Here is a 17890-nt window from a genome sequence, read left to right as displayed (position 1 = left end):
ACAGTTAAGATTAATCCACGTGATTATCTTTATTACTTGCAGGGCAGGGCGATGCTATTGGGGCAGAAGTGCAAACTCCAGTGAAGACAAAGATTCGATAGACCTGAAAGGTTAGAGATAAAAGAACAGAATGAGAATTCAGCCCCCAGATAGGTTGTAGGAGACATGTAAACTGGGCAGTTGAGGGAGGAGGGAACAGGCATGGGGTACGTGGCGGGCAGGCTGCAAGCCGAGCACAGTGAAATGCTTTCAGTTTAGCCATGAGCCTGGAAAACAGACAATTCCAATTCTAGAATATAAAATATTTTTTATATAAAATATTTTTTTCATTTATTAAAATTGATGCAGTGAAAATGAGCAGAACTGTTCCTGTCAGTCTTTATTCTACAGGAGACTTGATATAAGGGTAATCTCAAACCCCCTTCAGAGAAGTTTATTTCTGAGTTACTCAGAAGGATCTCACCAAAAATGATTTCAGGGGCCAGCTTGGTGGCCTAGTGGTTAAGTTCTCGGTGCTCTGCTTTGGTGGCTCAGGGTTCACAGGTTAGAATCCCTGGCATGGACCTATGCACCGCTCGTCAAGCCATGCTGAGGCGGCATCCCACGTACGAAATAGAGGAAGATGGGCACAGATGTTAGCTCAGGGCTAATCTTCCTCAGCAAAAAGAGGAAGACTGGCAATGGATGTTAGCTCAGGGCCCGTCTTACTCACGAAAAAAAAAACCCAAGAAAAGATTTCACTTACAATGAAATGCATGGTGCAGACCGCTTGAGAGTTCAGGAATTCTGACCCCCAGTGTTCCTGAGTGGCCAGTGCATACACCCGGACAGAAAGCAGGCTGGAAATCAAGTCCCAGCTTTCCCCCTGGCTGGGCAGAGCCCGGGATCCCAGTGCAAAGCTTTCTGGTAAAAGTTAGAGGACTTGGCTTCAGCCAGGAGGCCTGAGTGAGTCCTCTTGTTCCTGCTGCTGAATCGTGGAGATGGCTGCAGGGACGAGGGGCTCGAACTGAGGGGGGGACAGAAAGAGCTCTGCACAGCTGGAGCAGGGCAGAACAGGGGACCCAGCCACGCCACTGCTGACAGAGGCTCTGGTCTCTGTCCCGAGTGTACTTTCATACGGGACATGTGTGTGGCTGGCTGGTCTCTGTTCGCCTCGTCCTGTGCTGCACCATGACCTTGCACGATGGAACGGGGCCCACCAGCCAGAGGAGCTCTTCTGCCGTAGTGGAGGAATGTGTTCCAGCCCGTCAGGAGGAGATTGTGGGAGTCAGCCCCTCCTTTGGCCCAGGCAGCAATCCAGGGAGAGAGGCGTCCACACAGCCACTTACTGGGCAGCTGTGGGGAAGTGCAGAGGAGGGCATGCTCTGGGAGACAGGGCTGTGTGCTGTGCCAAGGCCAAGCCCGTCGTCACCCTCCAGACTCTGCTCTGGCATTGTATGGCCTGGGGCACGTGAGTGATCTCTGGGGTCGTCTCCCAACTAGTGCAGTTTGTGTGCGGTGTGAGGTCTGAACCAGGTGGTCTCTGAGGTGGAAGGTTTCTGTAAAAGCCCTGATCTTAGAAATACCAGGCACACTTGTTTAGGCCAAAGCAGTGGGGTGCTGGTCAAATGAGGTGAATGAAGACGGCACCTGCTAGATCAGAGGATGCAGGCACCAGGGATGCCCAGCCTCCTTGACAGATCCTTCCAGAAAACCTCTTTCAAGTGAGGCTGAGGGCCTCCTGCACCAGATCCCCTTGTGGGATTCTGGGCCCACCCAGACCCACCGAATTGAACCCCAGAACCTGAGGAAGGAATCTGTTTTTATTAATTCATTTTAAAACATGTTCCTTAGGTTTTTCACTAAAGTTTGAGAACCATTGTTTTGTGGCTTTCAAATGTGCACTTGAACTTTCCCATTACTATGATTTTTGCCCTTAAATGAGGCTTCTGTATATAAACAATATAATGTAAAAACGTGAGCTAGAAAAGGCACGAAAACAGCATTTGCTTTTGAATCTAAAATAGTTCTATTGTTTCCTTCAAACTGAGTAGGCAGTAGGTTATGGTGGATGTTTTTAACAAATAGAAAAAACTGATTTTTCTTTCTTGTGTGTGACTTTGTCTTAGGGATTCATGGGGAAGGGTCCACCTTTAGCACACTCTATGGCCTCCTGCTGTGGGACATAATCTTCATGGACGGGATTCCAGATGTCTTCAGAAACGCCTACCAGGTAATCGTTACATTAAACCAAGTGTATGCTTTTTAGGGGAGCAGACACTTCTGCACTTTCGGGTTCACGCCCACCCATGTGCCATGTCTGCAGCCATTGGAATCCTGCCTCTTGTGACTGTGTTTTGGATCATGGTGCTAATTCCACTGTAAGGTTAGCTTTAATTTTAAAATCTGATTCATAGAATTTAAAATGTAAGTTACATTAAGTTTTAAACTTCAAGTGGAATTTACCTTCAACATTCCATTTGAAACTTTCAGGGTAAGTTTCTTCAGCTTCAACCTTTGTGAGCAGCTGTCGGGGCCAGCACTGTGCTCAGCGCTCTCACATGCGGGGTCACAGGTGCCCACTACCACTTCCACTGATTTCTCCTAAAGCTTTTTTCGCAAATTATTACTCTAAAAACCAGTGTAATAAATTGCTTTTATATTAGATTACTTAGATAATTTTTACATATCTTTTGAGAAAAAGAATGTGTCAATTCAGTCAAATTGGCCAATTTCCAAAATTTATTGGTACTGAATAGTCTTCTAATGAGTCAGTTCTCTCCAGGCCCAGTGTGAGAGCTTGTTTTCCCTGCAACACAGGCACTTCCACTGGACTTGTGCACAGACAGCTTCTTTGAAAGCAGGCGGCAGGCCATTGAGGCCAGGCTGCAGCTGATTCACAGTGCCCCGGCGGAGAGCCTGCGAGCCTGGGTGGCAGCCGCGTGGCAGGCCCAGGAAGGCAGAGTGGCTTCCATTGTCAGCTGGGATCGCTTCTCTTCTCTTCAGCAGGCTCAGGTGAAAACCTGCATGCAAGATTTGATCAGAAAGTAACACCCCCGCATCCCCCAACACTGGGTGTCTTTTTGGCAACTGTATCGAGATACACACGCACATGCACATATGGATGTTTATATATGTGTGTGTGTCAGTATGCATGCATGTGTGTGTGTATATATATATGTGTATGCGTGTGCACGTGTGCATGTATAAATATGATAATGCCTCAGCTCAGATGCCACTGTTATTGACAGGAACATGTCAGGGCATAAAACAACCCCCAGTTATGCCTTCTCTCCCCTTAGTTGACAGCTTTCCTTTCCTGACCTATGGCCCCCGGCAGGGAGGCAGCTGTCCCTGTTCGTGTGACTGCTGGCCTCTTCGAGTCATCACTGTCATATTCTTGAGTGCTTACTCCAAATTCTGTCTTCCTCAGCTGCTCCCCAGGATTTTCCCTCCTGGGCAGAAGTATGATAACTGACCAAAGGAAAACTGGTTTCCTGAGCTTGCTGGTGGGAGTTTTAGCCAGTAGCTCTGGAGCCCCACCACAAGCAGCAGGAAAGCACCTGGTGTCCTTGGAATCCATTTCTGTTGAATGACCCCCTGAGTTTTCCCCGTCCCATGATCACTGGAAGCATTTCAGGGTCCCTGTCATGAGGGAGTGGCTGACCATGTATTTTGTGTTCAGGATCTTGTTTCCTGCTTGGGAGGCCCTGTCCTCAGTGGTGTGTGCAGGCGCCTGGCTGTGGACTTTCGACATTGCCGAGGGGGCCTCCCCGACCTGGTGGTGTGGAACTCTCAAAATCATCGTTTTAAGGTCAGTTGAGCCACATTGGAAAGTCACATTTGTAATTTTATGAGCAACTTAATCAAAGGCCACAATCCTGGCATTTGTTGCGTGGTTGTTGGCAAGATTGCATCCCTTGAGAGCTGTTGGATTGGGGGCCAGGGTTCCTCGGTGGCTGTGGGTGGAGGCTCCTCAGGCCCTTGTGTGTGGGCCTCTTCACTAAGTGGCTCCTACATGGCAGCTTGTTTCATCGGAGCAGGTGAGTGAGAAGAGCGAGCGTGAGCAAGACGGAAGTCACAGTCTCTTGTAACCTGATCTTGGATGTGACGTTCCATCACTTTTGCTGCATTCTACTCTTAGACGTCACTGGGTCCATCCCACACTCAGAGGGAGGGGATTCTGCAGGGTGTGCCTACCAGGAGGCCAGGATGATTGGAGCTATTTTCCAAGCTCCCCGAGAGTGAGCACCCCCTCATGCATTATACGCTGGGCATCTCCCTTGCCTCACCCTGCGGCCTGTCACAGGTTGGTTGTTTTCTTATTAACGGACAGTTTTGAGATTGAAAAAATAAAATTCTGGATACAAGTCCTTTATCAGATATATATTTCATCCCAGTCTGTGGCTTGTCTTTTCATAATAGTGTCTTTTGAAGAGCAGAAGTTTTAAATTTGGACAAAGTCCAACTTATCTGTTCTTTAATGGATCATGCTTTTGGTGTCATATGACATCTCTGACTATAATTTTGGATTTGGGTATTTCTCCTTGTAGTTCTGTCAACATTTGCTCCATATATTGTGAAACTCTATTATTAGATGTATAAACTTTTAGGATTGTAATGTCCTCTTGATGAATCGACCTCTTTATCATTATGAAATGACCTTCCTTTATTCCTTTATTCTTTGCTCTGAAATTGACTGATATTATCAATACATGGCCACTCCCAGCATTCTTTTCATTAGTGGTAACGTGATGCATTTTCCATTCTTTTAACTTATTTTGTCTGTATATTTAATATGAGGTTCTTGTAGGCAGCATTTAGTTGGGTCTTTTTAATCTAATTTGACAACCTCTGCCTTTTAACTGAGTGTTTGGAACATTTACGTTTAATGTGATTATTGATGTTTGGCTTTAAACCTACCATCTTTATATTTGTTTTCTGTTTTTCTCAGCTCTCTTTTGTTCCCCCTTTCCCTGTTTTTTCTGCCTTTTTTTTTAAGATTGCATTTTATCCCTTTGCTGGCTTGTTAGATGTAACTCTTTGTTTTTAAGTAGTTGCATCAGTGTTTACAGTGTATATCTTAAACTTATTATTTACCTTCATGTGATGTTATACCCTTCTATGTATAGTATCAAGAACCTTACAACATATATTTTTATATCTCCTCACCCAGCCTTTGTGCTGTGTTCATACATTATACTTCTATGTGTTATAAACTCCACATTATCTTTGCTTTCACAGCTGATTAACAAGAGTCTTTATATTTACTCACATAGGTGCTAATTCCAGTGCTTGTTTTTTTTTTTTTTTTTTAAAACATTATTTATTGCTAAGTCTAAAACACTCAAACACCACAGCACAGTGATTGCCAAATCTAAATTAGAGTTTGTGGGATTTTTAAAAGTTTCTCTTCAGGGGAACATTTCAGCTCTATGGAGAGGTGTGATATGTAAGAAGAGGGAACATCTGGATGGAGACCGATTTGCCTATGAGCCTGAACCAAGTGGACCCATATGGATAGCTTTTATAAAATCATAAACAGTAAAGCTGAACAAAACTGTAGGCTCAGACTGCTTTATGGCATCAATAATTAAACTGGACTTACTGCACTCATGGGGTTATTGCAAATTCTGACTAAACTGAAAGAATTTTCAAATAATCTAATTATTCCCTTATTTATTCGTTTATCCAAAGCGTTTTTTTGTTTCTCTGCTTTAATTAGATGTTTAAAACTTCACAGCTATTCAGACACTTTGTTTAAATGCCCATAGACAACTCACATGTATTCCTTTCATGAGAAAGAAAAGAAACAGTGAGACAGACATCAAAGTCCCAGAGACAGAATAGGAATAGCAAAATGAAAGACTAGAATTAATGCATTGTTTTTACCCTGGTAAAATTTACCATTTTAACTATTTTTTTTTTTTTTGGCTTTAATCCTGTTCTTCATTTCTTTTTTTCTTTTTTTTCCCCTAATTTTTTGTTTATTGCAGTAACATTGGTTTACAACATTGTAAAAATTTAAGGTGTACATCACTACACCTCCACTTGTACACAGATTACATCATGTTCACCACTAAAACACCAACTACAACCCATCACCACACACCTGTACCAAACCATCCCCTTCACCCCCCTCCCTCCCCCGCTCCCCCCCGGCAACCACCAATCCAATCTCTCTCCTTATGTGTTTGTTTATTGTTGTTATTATCTACTACTTAATGAAGGAAATGATATGGTATTTGACCTTCTCCCTCTGACTTATTTCACTTTGCATTATACCCTCAATGTCCATCCATGTTGTCACAAATGGCTGGATTTCATCGTTTCTTATGGCTGAGTAGTATTCCATTGTGTATATATACCACAGCTTCTTTATCCATTCGTCCCTTGATGGGCACTTAGGTTGCTTCCAAGTCTTGGCTATTGTGAATAACGCTGCAATGAACACAGGGGTGCATGTACCTTTACAAATTGGTGTTTTCAAGTCCTTTGGATAAATACCCAGCAGTGGAATAGCTGGATCATATGGTAGTTCTATCCTTGATTTTTTGAGGAATCTCCATACAGTTTTCCATAGTGGCTGCACCAGTTTGCACTCCCACCAGCAGTGTATGAGAGTTCCCTTCTCTCCACATCCTCTCCAACACATGTTGTTTCCTGTCTTGTTAATTATAGCCATTCTGACGGGCGTGAGGTGATATCTCATTGTAGTTTTGATTTGCATTTCCCTGATAGTTAGTGATTTTGAACATCTTTTCATGTGTCTGTTGGCCATCTGTATATCTTCTTTGGAGAAATGTCTGTTTAGGTCTTTTGCCCATTTTTTAATTGGGTTGTTAGTTTTTTTGTTGTTGAGATGCATGCGTTCTTTATATATTTTGGAGATTAAGCCCTTATCAAATGTATGGTTTGCAAATATCTTCTCCCAATTGTTAGGTTGTCTTTTCGTTTTGTTGATGGTTTCCTTTGCTGTGCAGAAGCTTTTTAGTTTGATGTAGTCCCATTTGTTTATTTTTTCTATTGTTTCTCTTGCCCGATGAGACATGGTGTTTGAAAAGATGTTGCTAAGACCGATGTCGAAGAGCGTACTGCCTATGTTTTCTTCTAGAAGTTTCACAGTTTCAGGTCTTACATTCAAGTCTTTAATCCATTTGGAGTTAATTTTTGTGTATGGTGTAAGGTAAGGGTCTACTTTCATTTTTTTACATGTGGCTATCCAGTTTTCCCAACACCATTTGTTGAAGAGACTTTCTTTTCTCCATTGTATGTTCTTGGCTCCTTTGTCAAAGATTAGCTGTCCATAGATATGTGGGTTTATTTCTGGGCTTTCAATTCTATTCCATTGATCTGTGTGTCTGTTTTTGTGCCAGTACCATGCTATTTTGGTTACTATAGCTTTGTAGTATATTTTGAAATCAGGGAGTGTGATACCTCCAGCTTTGTTCTTTTTTCTCAGGATTCCTTTAGCTATTCGGGGTCTTTTGTTGTTCCATATAAATTTTAGGATTCTTTGTTCTATTTCTGTGAAAAATGTTGTTGGAACTTTGATAGGGATTGCATTTAATCTATAGATGGCTTTAGGAAGTATGGACATCTTAACTATGTTAATTCTTCCAATCCAAGAGCACGGAATATCTTTCCATTTCTTTGTGTCTTCTTCAATTTCTTTCAGAAATGTTTTATAGTTTTCGGTGTACAGCTCTTTCACCTCTTTGGTTAAGTTTATTCCTAGGTATTTTATTCTTTTTGTTGCACTTGTAAATGGGATGGTATTCTTAATTTCTCTTTCTGCTACTTCGTTGTTAGTGTACAGAAATGCAACTGATTTTTGTATGTTGATTTTGTATCCTGCAACTTTACCATATTTGTTTATTACTTCTAAAAGTTTTCCGGTGGATTCTTTAGGGTTTTCTATGTATAAAATCATGTCATCTCCAAATAGTGACAGTTTCACTTCTTCCTTTCCAATTTGGATCCCTTTTATTTCTTTCTCTTGCTTGATTGCTCTGGCTAGGACTTCCAGTACTATGTTAAATAGGAGTGGTGACAGTGGGCATCCTTGTCTGGTTCCTGTTCTTAGAGGGATAGCTTTCAGTTTTTCACCATTGAGGATGATATTAGCTGTGGGTTTCTCATATATGGTCTTTATTATTTTGAGGTACTTTCCTTCTACACCCATTTTATTCAGAGTTTTTATCATAAAGGGATGCTGTATCTTGTCAAATGCTTTCTCTGCATCTATTGAGATGATCATGTGATTTTTATTCTTCATTTTATTAATGTGGTGTATTACATTGATTGACTTGCGAATGTTAAACCATCCCTGCATACCTGGAATAAATCCCACTTGATCATGGTGGATAATCTTTTTAACGTATTCTGGTATGCGATTTGCTAGTATTTTGTTGAGGATTTTCGCATCGATGTTCATCAGTGATATTGGCCTGTAATTTTCTTTTTTTGTGTTGTCCTTGTCTGGTTTTGGTATCAGGGTAACGTCGGCTTCGTAGAATGAGTTAGGGAGCTTCCCCCCCTCCTCAATTTTTTGGAAGAGTTTGAGAAGGATAGGTATTAAGTCTTCTTTGAATGTTTGGTAGAATTCACCAGGGAAGCCGTCTGGTCCTGGACTTTTACTTTTGGGGAGGTTTTTGATTACTGTTTCAATCTCCTTACTGGTGATTGGTCTATTCAAATTCTCTACTTCTTCTTGATCCAGTTTTGGAAGGTTGTATGAATCTAAGAATTTATCCATTTCTTCCAGATTGTCGAATTGGTTGGCATATAGCTTTTCATAGTATTCTCTTATAATCTTTTGTATTTCTGAGGTGTCTGTTGTAACCTCTCCTCTTTCATTTCTGATTTTACTTATTTGTGCCTTCTCTCTTTTTTTCTTGGTGAGTCTAGCTAAAGGATTGTCAATTTTGTTGATCTTTTCAAAGAACCAGCTCTTGGTTTTATTAATTTTTTCTGTTGTTTTTTTTGTTTCTATTTCATTTATTTCTGCTCTGATTTTTATTATTTCCCTTCTTCTACTGATTTTGGGCTTTGTTTGTTCTTCTTTTTCCAGTTCCTTTAGGTGCATCGTTAGATTGTTTATTTGAGATTTTTCTTGTTTGTTGAGATAGGCCTATATTGCTATAAACTTCCCTCTTAGAACCGCTTTTGCTGTATCCCATAAATTCTGGCATGTAGTATTTTCATTTTCATTTGTCTCCAGGTATTTTTTGATTTCTTCTTTGATTTCTTCATTAACCCAGTCGTTGTTCAGTAGCATTTTATTTAATCTCCACGTATTTGTGGTTTTTCTGATTTTCTTCCTATAGTTGATTTCTAGATTCATACCATTGTGGTCAGAAAAGATGGTTGGTATTATTTCAATCTTCTTAAATTTATGGAGACTTGTTTTGTGGCCTGATATGTGATCAACCCTGGAGAATGTTCCATGTGCATTTCAAAAGAACATGTATTCTTCGGTTTTTGGATGGAATGCTCTGTATATATCTACTAGGTCCATCTGTTCTAGTGTGTCGTTTAAGGCCAATGTTTCCTTATTGATCTTCTGTTTGGATGATCTATCCATTGGTGTAAGTGGAGTGTTAAAGTCCCCTACTATTATTGTGTTACTGTCTATTTCTGTTTTTATGTCTGTTAATAATTGCTTTATATATTTAGGTGCACCTACATTGGATGCGTAGATATTTACAAGTGTTATATTCTCTTGTTGGATTGTTCCCTTGATCATTACGTAATGCCCTTCTTTGTCTCTTTTTACAGTTTTTGTTTTAAAGTCTATTTTGTCTGAGTACTGCTACCCCAGCTTTCTTTTCATTGCCATTTGCGTGGAATATCTTTTTCCATCCCTTCACTTTCAATTTGTGAGTGTCTTTAGGTCTGAAGTGTGTCTCTTGTATGCTGCATATATATGGGTCTTGTTTTTTTATCCAATCAGCCACCCTATGCCTTTTAATTGGAGCATTTAGTCCATTGACGTTTAAAGTAGCTACTGATAAGTATGTACTTACTGCCATTTTTTAACTTTTTTTATTTTCTCAGTGTTTTAGTAGTCCTTCTCTGTTCCTTTCTTCTTCTATACAGAATTGATGGTCTCTTTAGTTTGACCTCTGTCTGAAAGCTCTACTCTTTAACTCCCCCCTCCCTCCTTTTATGTTTTTGATATCATATCTAACCTCTTTTTTGTGCATTTGTATCCATTACGTTCTTATCATGGAAATAGATAATTTTTCCTATTTGTGGTCTTCTCTTTTCCCCTTAAATCAGTCCCTTTAACATTTCTTGTAGCACTGGTTTCTTGTTGACAAATTCCTTTAATTTTTGCTTGTCTGGGAAATTTTTGATCTCTCCTTCCATTTTGAATGATAACCTTGCTAGGTAGAGTATTCTTGGCTGTAAGTTTTTTCCTTTTAGAACTTTAAATATATCGTGCCACTCTCTTCTTGTCTGTAAGGTTTCTGCTGCGAAGTCAGCTGATAGCCTTATGGGGTTTCCTTTGTATGTAACTTGACTTTCTCTTGCGGCTTTTAGGATTCTCTCTTTATCTTTAATTCTGGACATTTTGATTATGATGTGTCTTGGTGTGGGCCTCTTTGGGTTTATCTTATTTGGGGCTCTCTGTGCTTCCTGTACCTGGATGTCTGTTTCCTTCCTTAGGTTAGGGAAGTTTTCACCTATTATTTCTTGAAATAGATTCTCTGCCCCTTTGTCTCGCTCTTCTTCTTCCGGGACACCTATAACACGGATGGTAGTGCGCTTGATGTCGTCCCAGAGGTCCCTTAGACTGTCCTCAGTCTTTTAAATTCTTTTCTCTTTTACCTGTTCAGCTTGGGTAATTTCTTCTAGTCTTTCGTCCAGCTCGCAGATCCGTTCTTCTGTATCCTCTAGTCTGCTTTTGAGTCCCTCTAGTGAATTTTTCATTTCCAGTATTGTATTCTTCATTTCTGATTGGTTCTTTTTTATATTTTCCATTTCTTTGTTGACATTCTCACTGAGTTCATCTATTCTTGTCCCCAGATCAGTGAGCATCCTTAACACTCTTTGTTTGAACTCTCTGTCAGGTAGGTTGCTCATTTGTTTCACTTAGTTCCTTTTCTGGGGTTTTGTCCTGTTCCCTTCCTTAGAATGTATTCCTTTGCCTCCTCATTTTGCCTCTTTCCCTGTGCTTGTGTCTACGTATTAGGTAGGTCAGCTACATCTCCAGCTAAGTGATGGCTTAGGAGGCCTGCAGTGTGCTTCCCTCAGTTCTCAATGTTCCAGGGGTGACCCCTCTGTGGGCTACGTGTGTCCTTCTGTTGTGGCATGTTTGCTCTCCCTGTAGGTGCCCAGGGAGGCCTAGTTATTCTCCTGGCCAGCTGTTGTAATGCTCAGCTGCTTGTAGTTGTTGTGGACACTTCAGTCTCTTTATCAGGTGTGGGGAGCCCCAGCAGAGTTGGCTGCAAGTTCTAATACCACATTTGTGTTGCAGTATTTCTTTTAAGTGAGTAGGCCCCCAGCGTGGCAGGTTGTTAGGCTCAGGGCCTTACAATTGCTATAATCCTCCAGCCTTTAGGTCTCTTGTCAGCTCTCTGAGGATTGCAGCTGGGTGGAGCTGGTCTCAGGCACAGGAGCACCCAATTGTTTCAGGCTTTGGAAGGTGGGGCAAACCCCCTATGTGGGTCTTTGAGAAGCACAAGTCTTCTGCAGCTGACAAGCCCTGCCGCCCACAGGTCCACACACACAGTCAACACAGTCCTGCCCCGTGTGCGTGCCCCCACCTCCTGAAGCAGACCCAGTCTCTCTACGGCGGGAGCCCCACACACTCCACCACCGCCCCACACTCTCCACCCGCTCCTTGTGCATGTCCTGCCCCGCTGAAGTTGGCTCAGTTGCCAGGCAGCAGAGAATCCAGTCACCAATCTATGCAGGCCCACAAGTTGCCTGAGGGCTTGTTGTTGGGTGGGGCCAGTCTCTAAGGTGGGCTGCCTGCCCTGGCTGAGCTGGATTAAATCGGTGCTCTAGTGGGTGGGGCAGACCCTGGGCTAGCAGGCCCCAGGGAGAACTCCAATGGCGTCTGTGTCAGCACGCCCACACCAGGCCACAACAGTGGCCGCCACCAATGTCTCAGTCCCTGGAGAGGTCTCACCTCTCACCGAGATGCACTCAGGGCCTATCATGTGAGTCTCTTTTCACCACAGCACTGTGCACCTTTCTTTCTGGTGATTTTAGGTTGTTTTCTAAAACAGGTGAGTTTGCGTGTGGGCCCGTTAAGAGCCAGTTTTAATTTCTTTGTGAACCAGCTTTTCTGGGGGTACTCCCCAATGTTTTAGTAGCAGGCAAAGTCAGATATTATGCCACTCATCTCGATTGTGCTGGGTCCACAAAATGCTCCCAGCGGTGGCGCTCCCCGGCTCAGGGTCCCGTGCCTCCAGGGAGGGCTGTGTACCTGTGGGCTGCTCCCGGGCAGCCGTGAGGCGCTGTGGCTTGTGAAGGCGTCGTTTTTCCTCTCCAGAAGGGAGTTTCTGCCTCTTCCACCTCAATTAGGATTGTCCGTTGTTGCAGGAGTTCCTCTTATCCAGTTTTCAGTTCTGTCTCAGGGGTAATTTTTCCACGAGTAGTTGTAAATTGGCTGTGTCCGCGGGAGGAGGTGAGTTGAGTCTGCCTACGCCGCCATCTTGACTCTCCAAAAATTTTTTTCTATACTTCATTTTGGATAGTTTTTACTGCTATGTTGTGAAGTTCAGTAATGTGCAGTGAACAAAACTGACGCAATTCCTGCCTTCATAGAGCTGATATGTAACGAACAGTTTTACCTTATGATAAATGCCATGAAAGAAGTACACAGGAAGGACCCTACTTAGGGATGTGCTGGACTTCTCTGAGATGAATTTAAGCTGAGTGTTGATGGCAAGAACAGGGAGAAGTGTCCTAGGCAGAGGGAACAGCGAGAGTTAGGAAGGGCCCTTGAGTTGGGAAGAGGTGGTCTGCCTCAGGAACTGAAAGGAGGCCTTTGGAGTGGTTAGCAGGGGCCAGATCATAGTTTGGTAGGTCATGATAAGAAGTCTGGATTTAATTACAAATATAACAAAGTAATTGAAGGGTTTTAAGTAGGGGAGCAACAATCCAGTGCATGCTTTAAAACTATTTTTCAATTACTATATTAAGAATCAACTTACTAATTCTCTGTGAAGATCTAGTTTGTACAGAATCAAAAAATCTCTCAATGAATTTCATATATATTTGTTTTATATATATAGGTACAGCAGTGAAGTAGAAAAAGCCATTTAAATAGTTATTAGTGAAAACTACAGAAGCTTATTTGAATGGCTATTCTGTTTCAGTAAGATCCTAATAGCTTTTTAAAACTTATTTTCCAGCTGGTGGAAGTTAAAGGCCCCAATGACCGACTTTCGCATAAGCAAATGATCTGGTTGGATGAACTGCAGAAGTTGGGGGCTGAGGTCGAAGTCTGCCATGTGGTTGCAGTTGGAGCTAAGAGTAAAAATCTTAACTAAGAGATATGGAATTGAGAGTATCTGGTCATACATCGGTTTAAGATTTTCAACAGCATCAAGCGTTATTATATTTAATTTTGATTTTGATTCAGTAATAAACCTGATGGTTTACTGACTCATCATTGTAAAGTAAGTAAGTGTCTTTTTATTACAAAACTTTGTATTGGCTTGACTACACTCATTGATTCCACACGACAAGTAATGAACTTTTTAAAAGGCAAAAACCTGGATGGCCATTTTAGGGGCTGGATGCATCTAGTAAATTAGACTTACAAAAAAGCAGGAAAAACTCTAAGCAAATGAGATGGTACACAGCTTTAGGTCTTTTATGCAAGTAGCATACACAATGTTTCTTTCTAATAAGTATATTAGAAACAGAGACTCTTCAATTTATCTAAGTTCTTCTATACTGCTGTACACATTTAGCTGTTAAACCTTCTTGTTTTATGATTATCCAAGAAGGGCATAAACAGTTGAAATTCTGATTTCTTTAGGAATTAACATTCTCATTAAGTTCCTTAACTTATTTCATCTGTCAATGCTTGCTCTTACTAATATGGGCCTGGATCACCAAAAGAATGAACAGTCTTGATCAAGGGTAATTGTCCCTTTTCATCCTTCTCCTTGGGAACATCCCTAATGACTAGATCAGATTTCTATACAAACAGTATAATTGAAACAGAGCTGCTCATCACCATTGAAAGGGCCTCAGGCTGGGGAAGGTGTATGGCAGGAAGGGATTTATCACTACAGTAAGCCCAGGAGTCAGGGACCGGCATCCCAGTCTCCCATAGATTAGATTAGTTCTGAGACTTTCTTAGGGAAATGTTACTCCCTAGCTTTTTAATTTATTGAATGGAAGGACAAGGTAGGGCATGGCCCATGAATACCCACGTGGTCTTAACTACAGCCAGTTCTGAACTGATATTAAAAATGTTATTGATCACTACTTTGTTTTAGAGAGGAAGCAAAAAAGGTGAGTAGATGACACACACACAAGTACAGCTGGAAGAAAATGCTTCTGCTTCTTGAATCACTATGTTCTTGTAGATGGTTTCATATTGATAACGACAAGAAACAATTTCTGTGGAAATTTTATTTAGCGGTCAAAATTCCCTTCACATTCATTACTGTTGAACAACAAGATCTCTCATCTTCCTGCTCATCCTACTTTAACTCGTCATAATCAATTTTAGGCACAAAGGTTTTAGTTTTCTCTCAAAATCAAGTTTTAACTACCCAAGGTTACTGCAACAGCAAGCAGATTTTGTTGAAGGATGTGTTGAATAGTTTTCACCCTCTGTTAGCACAAATTATTATACTTTTCTTAAAAAAAGTTAGACATTTTTGGTTTTAAAATTGGTTTCCATCATAGAATAACAGTAAGACGTACATCTTTAAGTTCAATACTAGAAAGTCCAAAGCTGTCTTCTATCTGCATGGTGTTCCATCAGCACAGTGCCCTCGTGCGCGAGGTGTGGGGCCCTTGTGTGTTAGCTTTCTTTGGTACAGTGTACATAACCACGCTGAGGACTTCTGTCACCACAGCACCCTTTCTGCTAGCAGAGGTGCCAGGCAGCTTTTGCAATGGCCAGGACTAAGGCTGTTGTAGTTGTTTTTCATATTATGCATGATACATTGTGGCACAATAATCATGATAGAACAACTGTCCAGCAAAAATAAAACAAAAACCATATTTTACTACATTTGATTATCATACAAAAATATGCCCATTTTCTATTTTAAAATAGTATTAATAGTACCTAATCTTTTTGTAAATTAACAAAAAAAAATTGCTAAAGGAATTGAAATAAATGTGTGGGAAGAAAATTATAGAGAAATGAATGCTCAACCCCCAAAAACATTAACAAATTTAGAACAATTTGTAATAATAAAAAAGCAGCTTAATGAGAAAGGGAGAATTATTATCACACTTTCAACGGGAGGATGTGCTGTGGTGTTCTAAGGGGATTGGGACTGGTTTCCAATCAAGGACGAGAAACTTGAATGGCAACAATCTGAAAAAAGCCCTCATTTTCTAGGCAATAAGTTGGCAAAAACATTGGGTTTATCCACAAGATGAATTTCCTAAGACACTGTATAGGAACTTCTCTCTCTTTAAACGTGGAGACATTATCAAACAATTTTTAAAAGGCAAATAATTCAAATAGAAACAGTTATGCATTACACATAAAGGTAAAACACAGTTTGAAAATATTTTAGAAAAGGAAATAAGCTAACTAGATACTTTACTATAAAAAATTTTAAAAGCTTAAGACAGCAGTTTAAGAAACTCCAATAACAGCCAAATTGGAAAGTATCCAGCTTTTAAACAGGGAACGGGGTTTATGTGGGAATGAGGGGTGTAAGGGGACGGCTTTGGCTAGGCTCCTGTCACGCAATGTGAACACAAGGGAGTTGCAGACCAAGGATATACCTTAGTTTGCTTCTCAGTCTCCTCTGAATATTGCTGCCAAAAGTCAGGATGCAGGGCAGCTGCCCTGCTCCTTATAACAATGGCAGTATTTTGAGAGAAGTTATGTCTTTATTTCTCCTATTCTCTATTCCTAAGTATTAAGAATGTTGAGGGAGGAGGGACTTCTGCGCAGGTGACCTAACTCATGACCTCATTATTAGTTATTTCCAAGGGAAAGTGCTAAGAATAGTTCAACACACTGGAAATATTGACAGGAAAGCCCCAAATGCCTCCGAGCAAGCCCTCTCTTTTGTGAGGGTGGGTCTCTGTGCAGACAGCACTTGCCCCCGCTGCTCCTGGACAGCACCAACACTGAGTACCCCACAGGCCCATGGGGTCCTCAGTGACTTTCAGAGGGGCAGAAATGTGGCTTTGGAGATTCTTGGCCACTGATATGAAGCTAAGTGTGAAAACGCTGTTTCCAATAGGCAGTGGGATTTTAACACCCTAATTTTAAAAACTGAAATTTTAGTCAGTTATTCATACCTTAATATTAATGTCAAAGGCACTTCTAAGTTTAATTATATTATCTACAGCAAAATGCTTTTAAAGTTAACAGTGCATATCACTTTAAAGTTAGTCCTATGAAGTTAAAAGCAAACTCATGATTTTACAACACAGTGATCTAAGGTCCCAAATAAAGTGATCTAAAATAAATTATGGCCTGGGAACACTGAACCCTCAGGTGAGTTCAAGTAGAGATAATAGAAAGTGACAGAAAAATACATGAATACCTAATGCCTGTTGAGGGATTTATCGGATGCTTCTTGAAAATACACTAAATACTAACGTGTTAACTTTCCTGACATCTGCTTCTTTGGGTTGCTGATCTGACCAAGGATCAGGTAACCTGTAGGAGGTGCTAGGAAAAACGGATGCAGACAAAATACAAGTCGTAGACAAAACCTGATTAGTTTGATCACAGTAGTAAGAGTGGGGGAATATTTGCCTGCAAATCACCTAAAAATGAGCCAGACCTAAGATGACAGAGAATATAAGAAACAAAGTTTATGCCGATCTTTTAAAAAATTGTGAAGGAAGCATAATCCAACATGTTTTTAAATATTAGTGCAAATTCAAACTGTTTTTCTTACATATAAAATTATTAGAGCTTCCAATGCCTAGGTGAGCAATTTTAATTCAGAGGAAAATAGTTTATAGCTTCCCTCTAAGTGTTCAGAAAATAGTACATTTTAGTCTTCGTTTGCCAGTGTCTCAGTAGATAACCATATTTTAGCCCCACTTAAAAATTTGCTTAATGGTGTTCCTAAAATGCTTCGTCTGCATAGATTGCCTACAGGAGAAAAGGGAAATGAGGAGGAGAGAAACTCTGGTGTTCCCGAGGTGTCGTGTGGGCCGCTGGCTCGGAAGTACAGCCTGCTCCGGTCCACCTCTGCGTAGCAGGCCTCCAGGGGGCCGCCGCGGGGCTGCCGGAGTGTCCTGCTGAGCATGTCCACCTCGTCGGCCAGCAGGGAGAGCCTGTGAAAGGCAGTGATGGAGCCGCCCAGATTGATCTGGGCCTCGGGAACCCAGCGGAAGTAGCATAGTTTCCACAGTTTTATGTGTGTTCCAGAGAGATGTGGCAGAATAACACCGTGCAGGTCGACTGGTTTGGAAAAGAATTCTCTAAAATACTGCTCCACACCACTGTCCTGGCTGTCGGTCTGCTGAGGAGGGTCTGGCTTTGCTTTTAATATTAGTGAATTTCTCCTTGGAAGTAATTCCTGGTCGCTGAGGATCCCATTCTTTAATGAAACCGGCATCCCTCTCAATGTGGAGCTGTAGCTTTTCTGTACAGAAGAGAGATCTCAGCATTATTTTCCTGGAGCTTCCCTTTTTAGAAATACAATAAAGGCGCACTGGCAAATTTAAACTTGGTATTATGAAAAACCAGTGGAATTTTGGCCTTAAAGAACATTCTGTT

The 17890-nt window shown here is 41.3% G+C and overlaps 2 protein-coding genes across 3 annotated transcripts in view; one reads left to right on the top strand and one right to left on the bottom strand.

Moving 5' to 3' along the window:
• Nucleotides 1-13606, top strand: part of FAN1 (FANCD2 and FANCI associated nuclease 1) — a 37148-nt gene extending 23542 nt beyond the window's left edge. The window contains exons 11-14 of one of the 2 annotated variants that reach the window (XM_058542271.1): nt 2109-2212; nt 2800-2994; nt 3665-3793; nt 13353-13606. In XM_058542271.1, coding sequence (XP_058398254.1) covers nt 2109-2212; nt 2800-2994; nt 3665-3793; nt 13353-13490 — 566 coding nt within the window. In that variant the 3' untranslated portion in view covers nt 13491-13606. Of the gene's footprint in view, nt 1-2108; nt 2213-2799; nt 2995-3664; nt 3794-13352 lie in introns of those variants that run through there. The other variant, XM_058542272.1, reaches the window with a different exon arrangement.
• Nucleotides 13607-15210: 1604 nt separating this feature from the next.
• Nucleotides 15211-17890, bottom strand: part of MTMR10 (myotubularin related protein 10) — a 48526-nt gene continuing 45846 nt past the window's right edge. The window contains exon 16 of the mRNA XM_058542274.1: nt 15211-17756. Within this exon, the coding sequence (XP_058398257.1) occupies nt 17160-17756 (597 nt within the window). The 3' untranslated portion in view covers nt 15211-17159. The remainder of the gene's footprint in view (nt 17757-17890) is intronic.

This window comes from Diceros bicornis, chromosome 5 (assembly GCF_020826845.1).
Source record: "Diceros bicornis minor isolate mBicDic1 chromosome 5, mDicBic1.mat.cur, whole genome shotgun sequence".
Taxonomy (NCBI): Eukaryota; Metazoa; Chordata; class Mammalia; order Perissodactyla; family Rhinocerotidae; genus Diceros; species Diceros bicornis.
The sequence above is the reverse complement of the archived record's forward strand: the minus strand, read 5'-3'. Positions and strand labels throughout refer to the sequence as shown.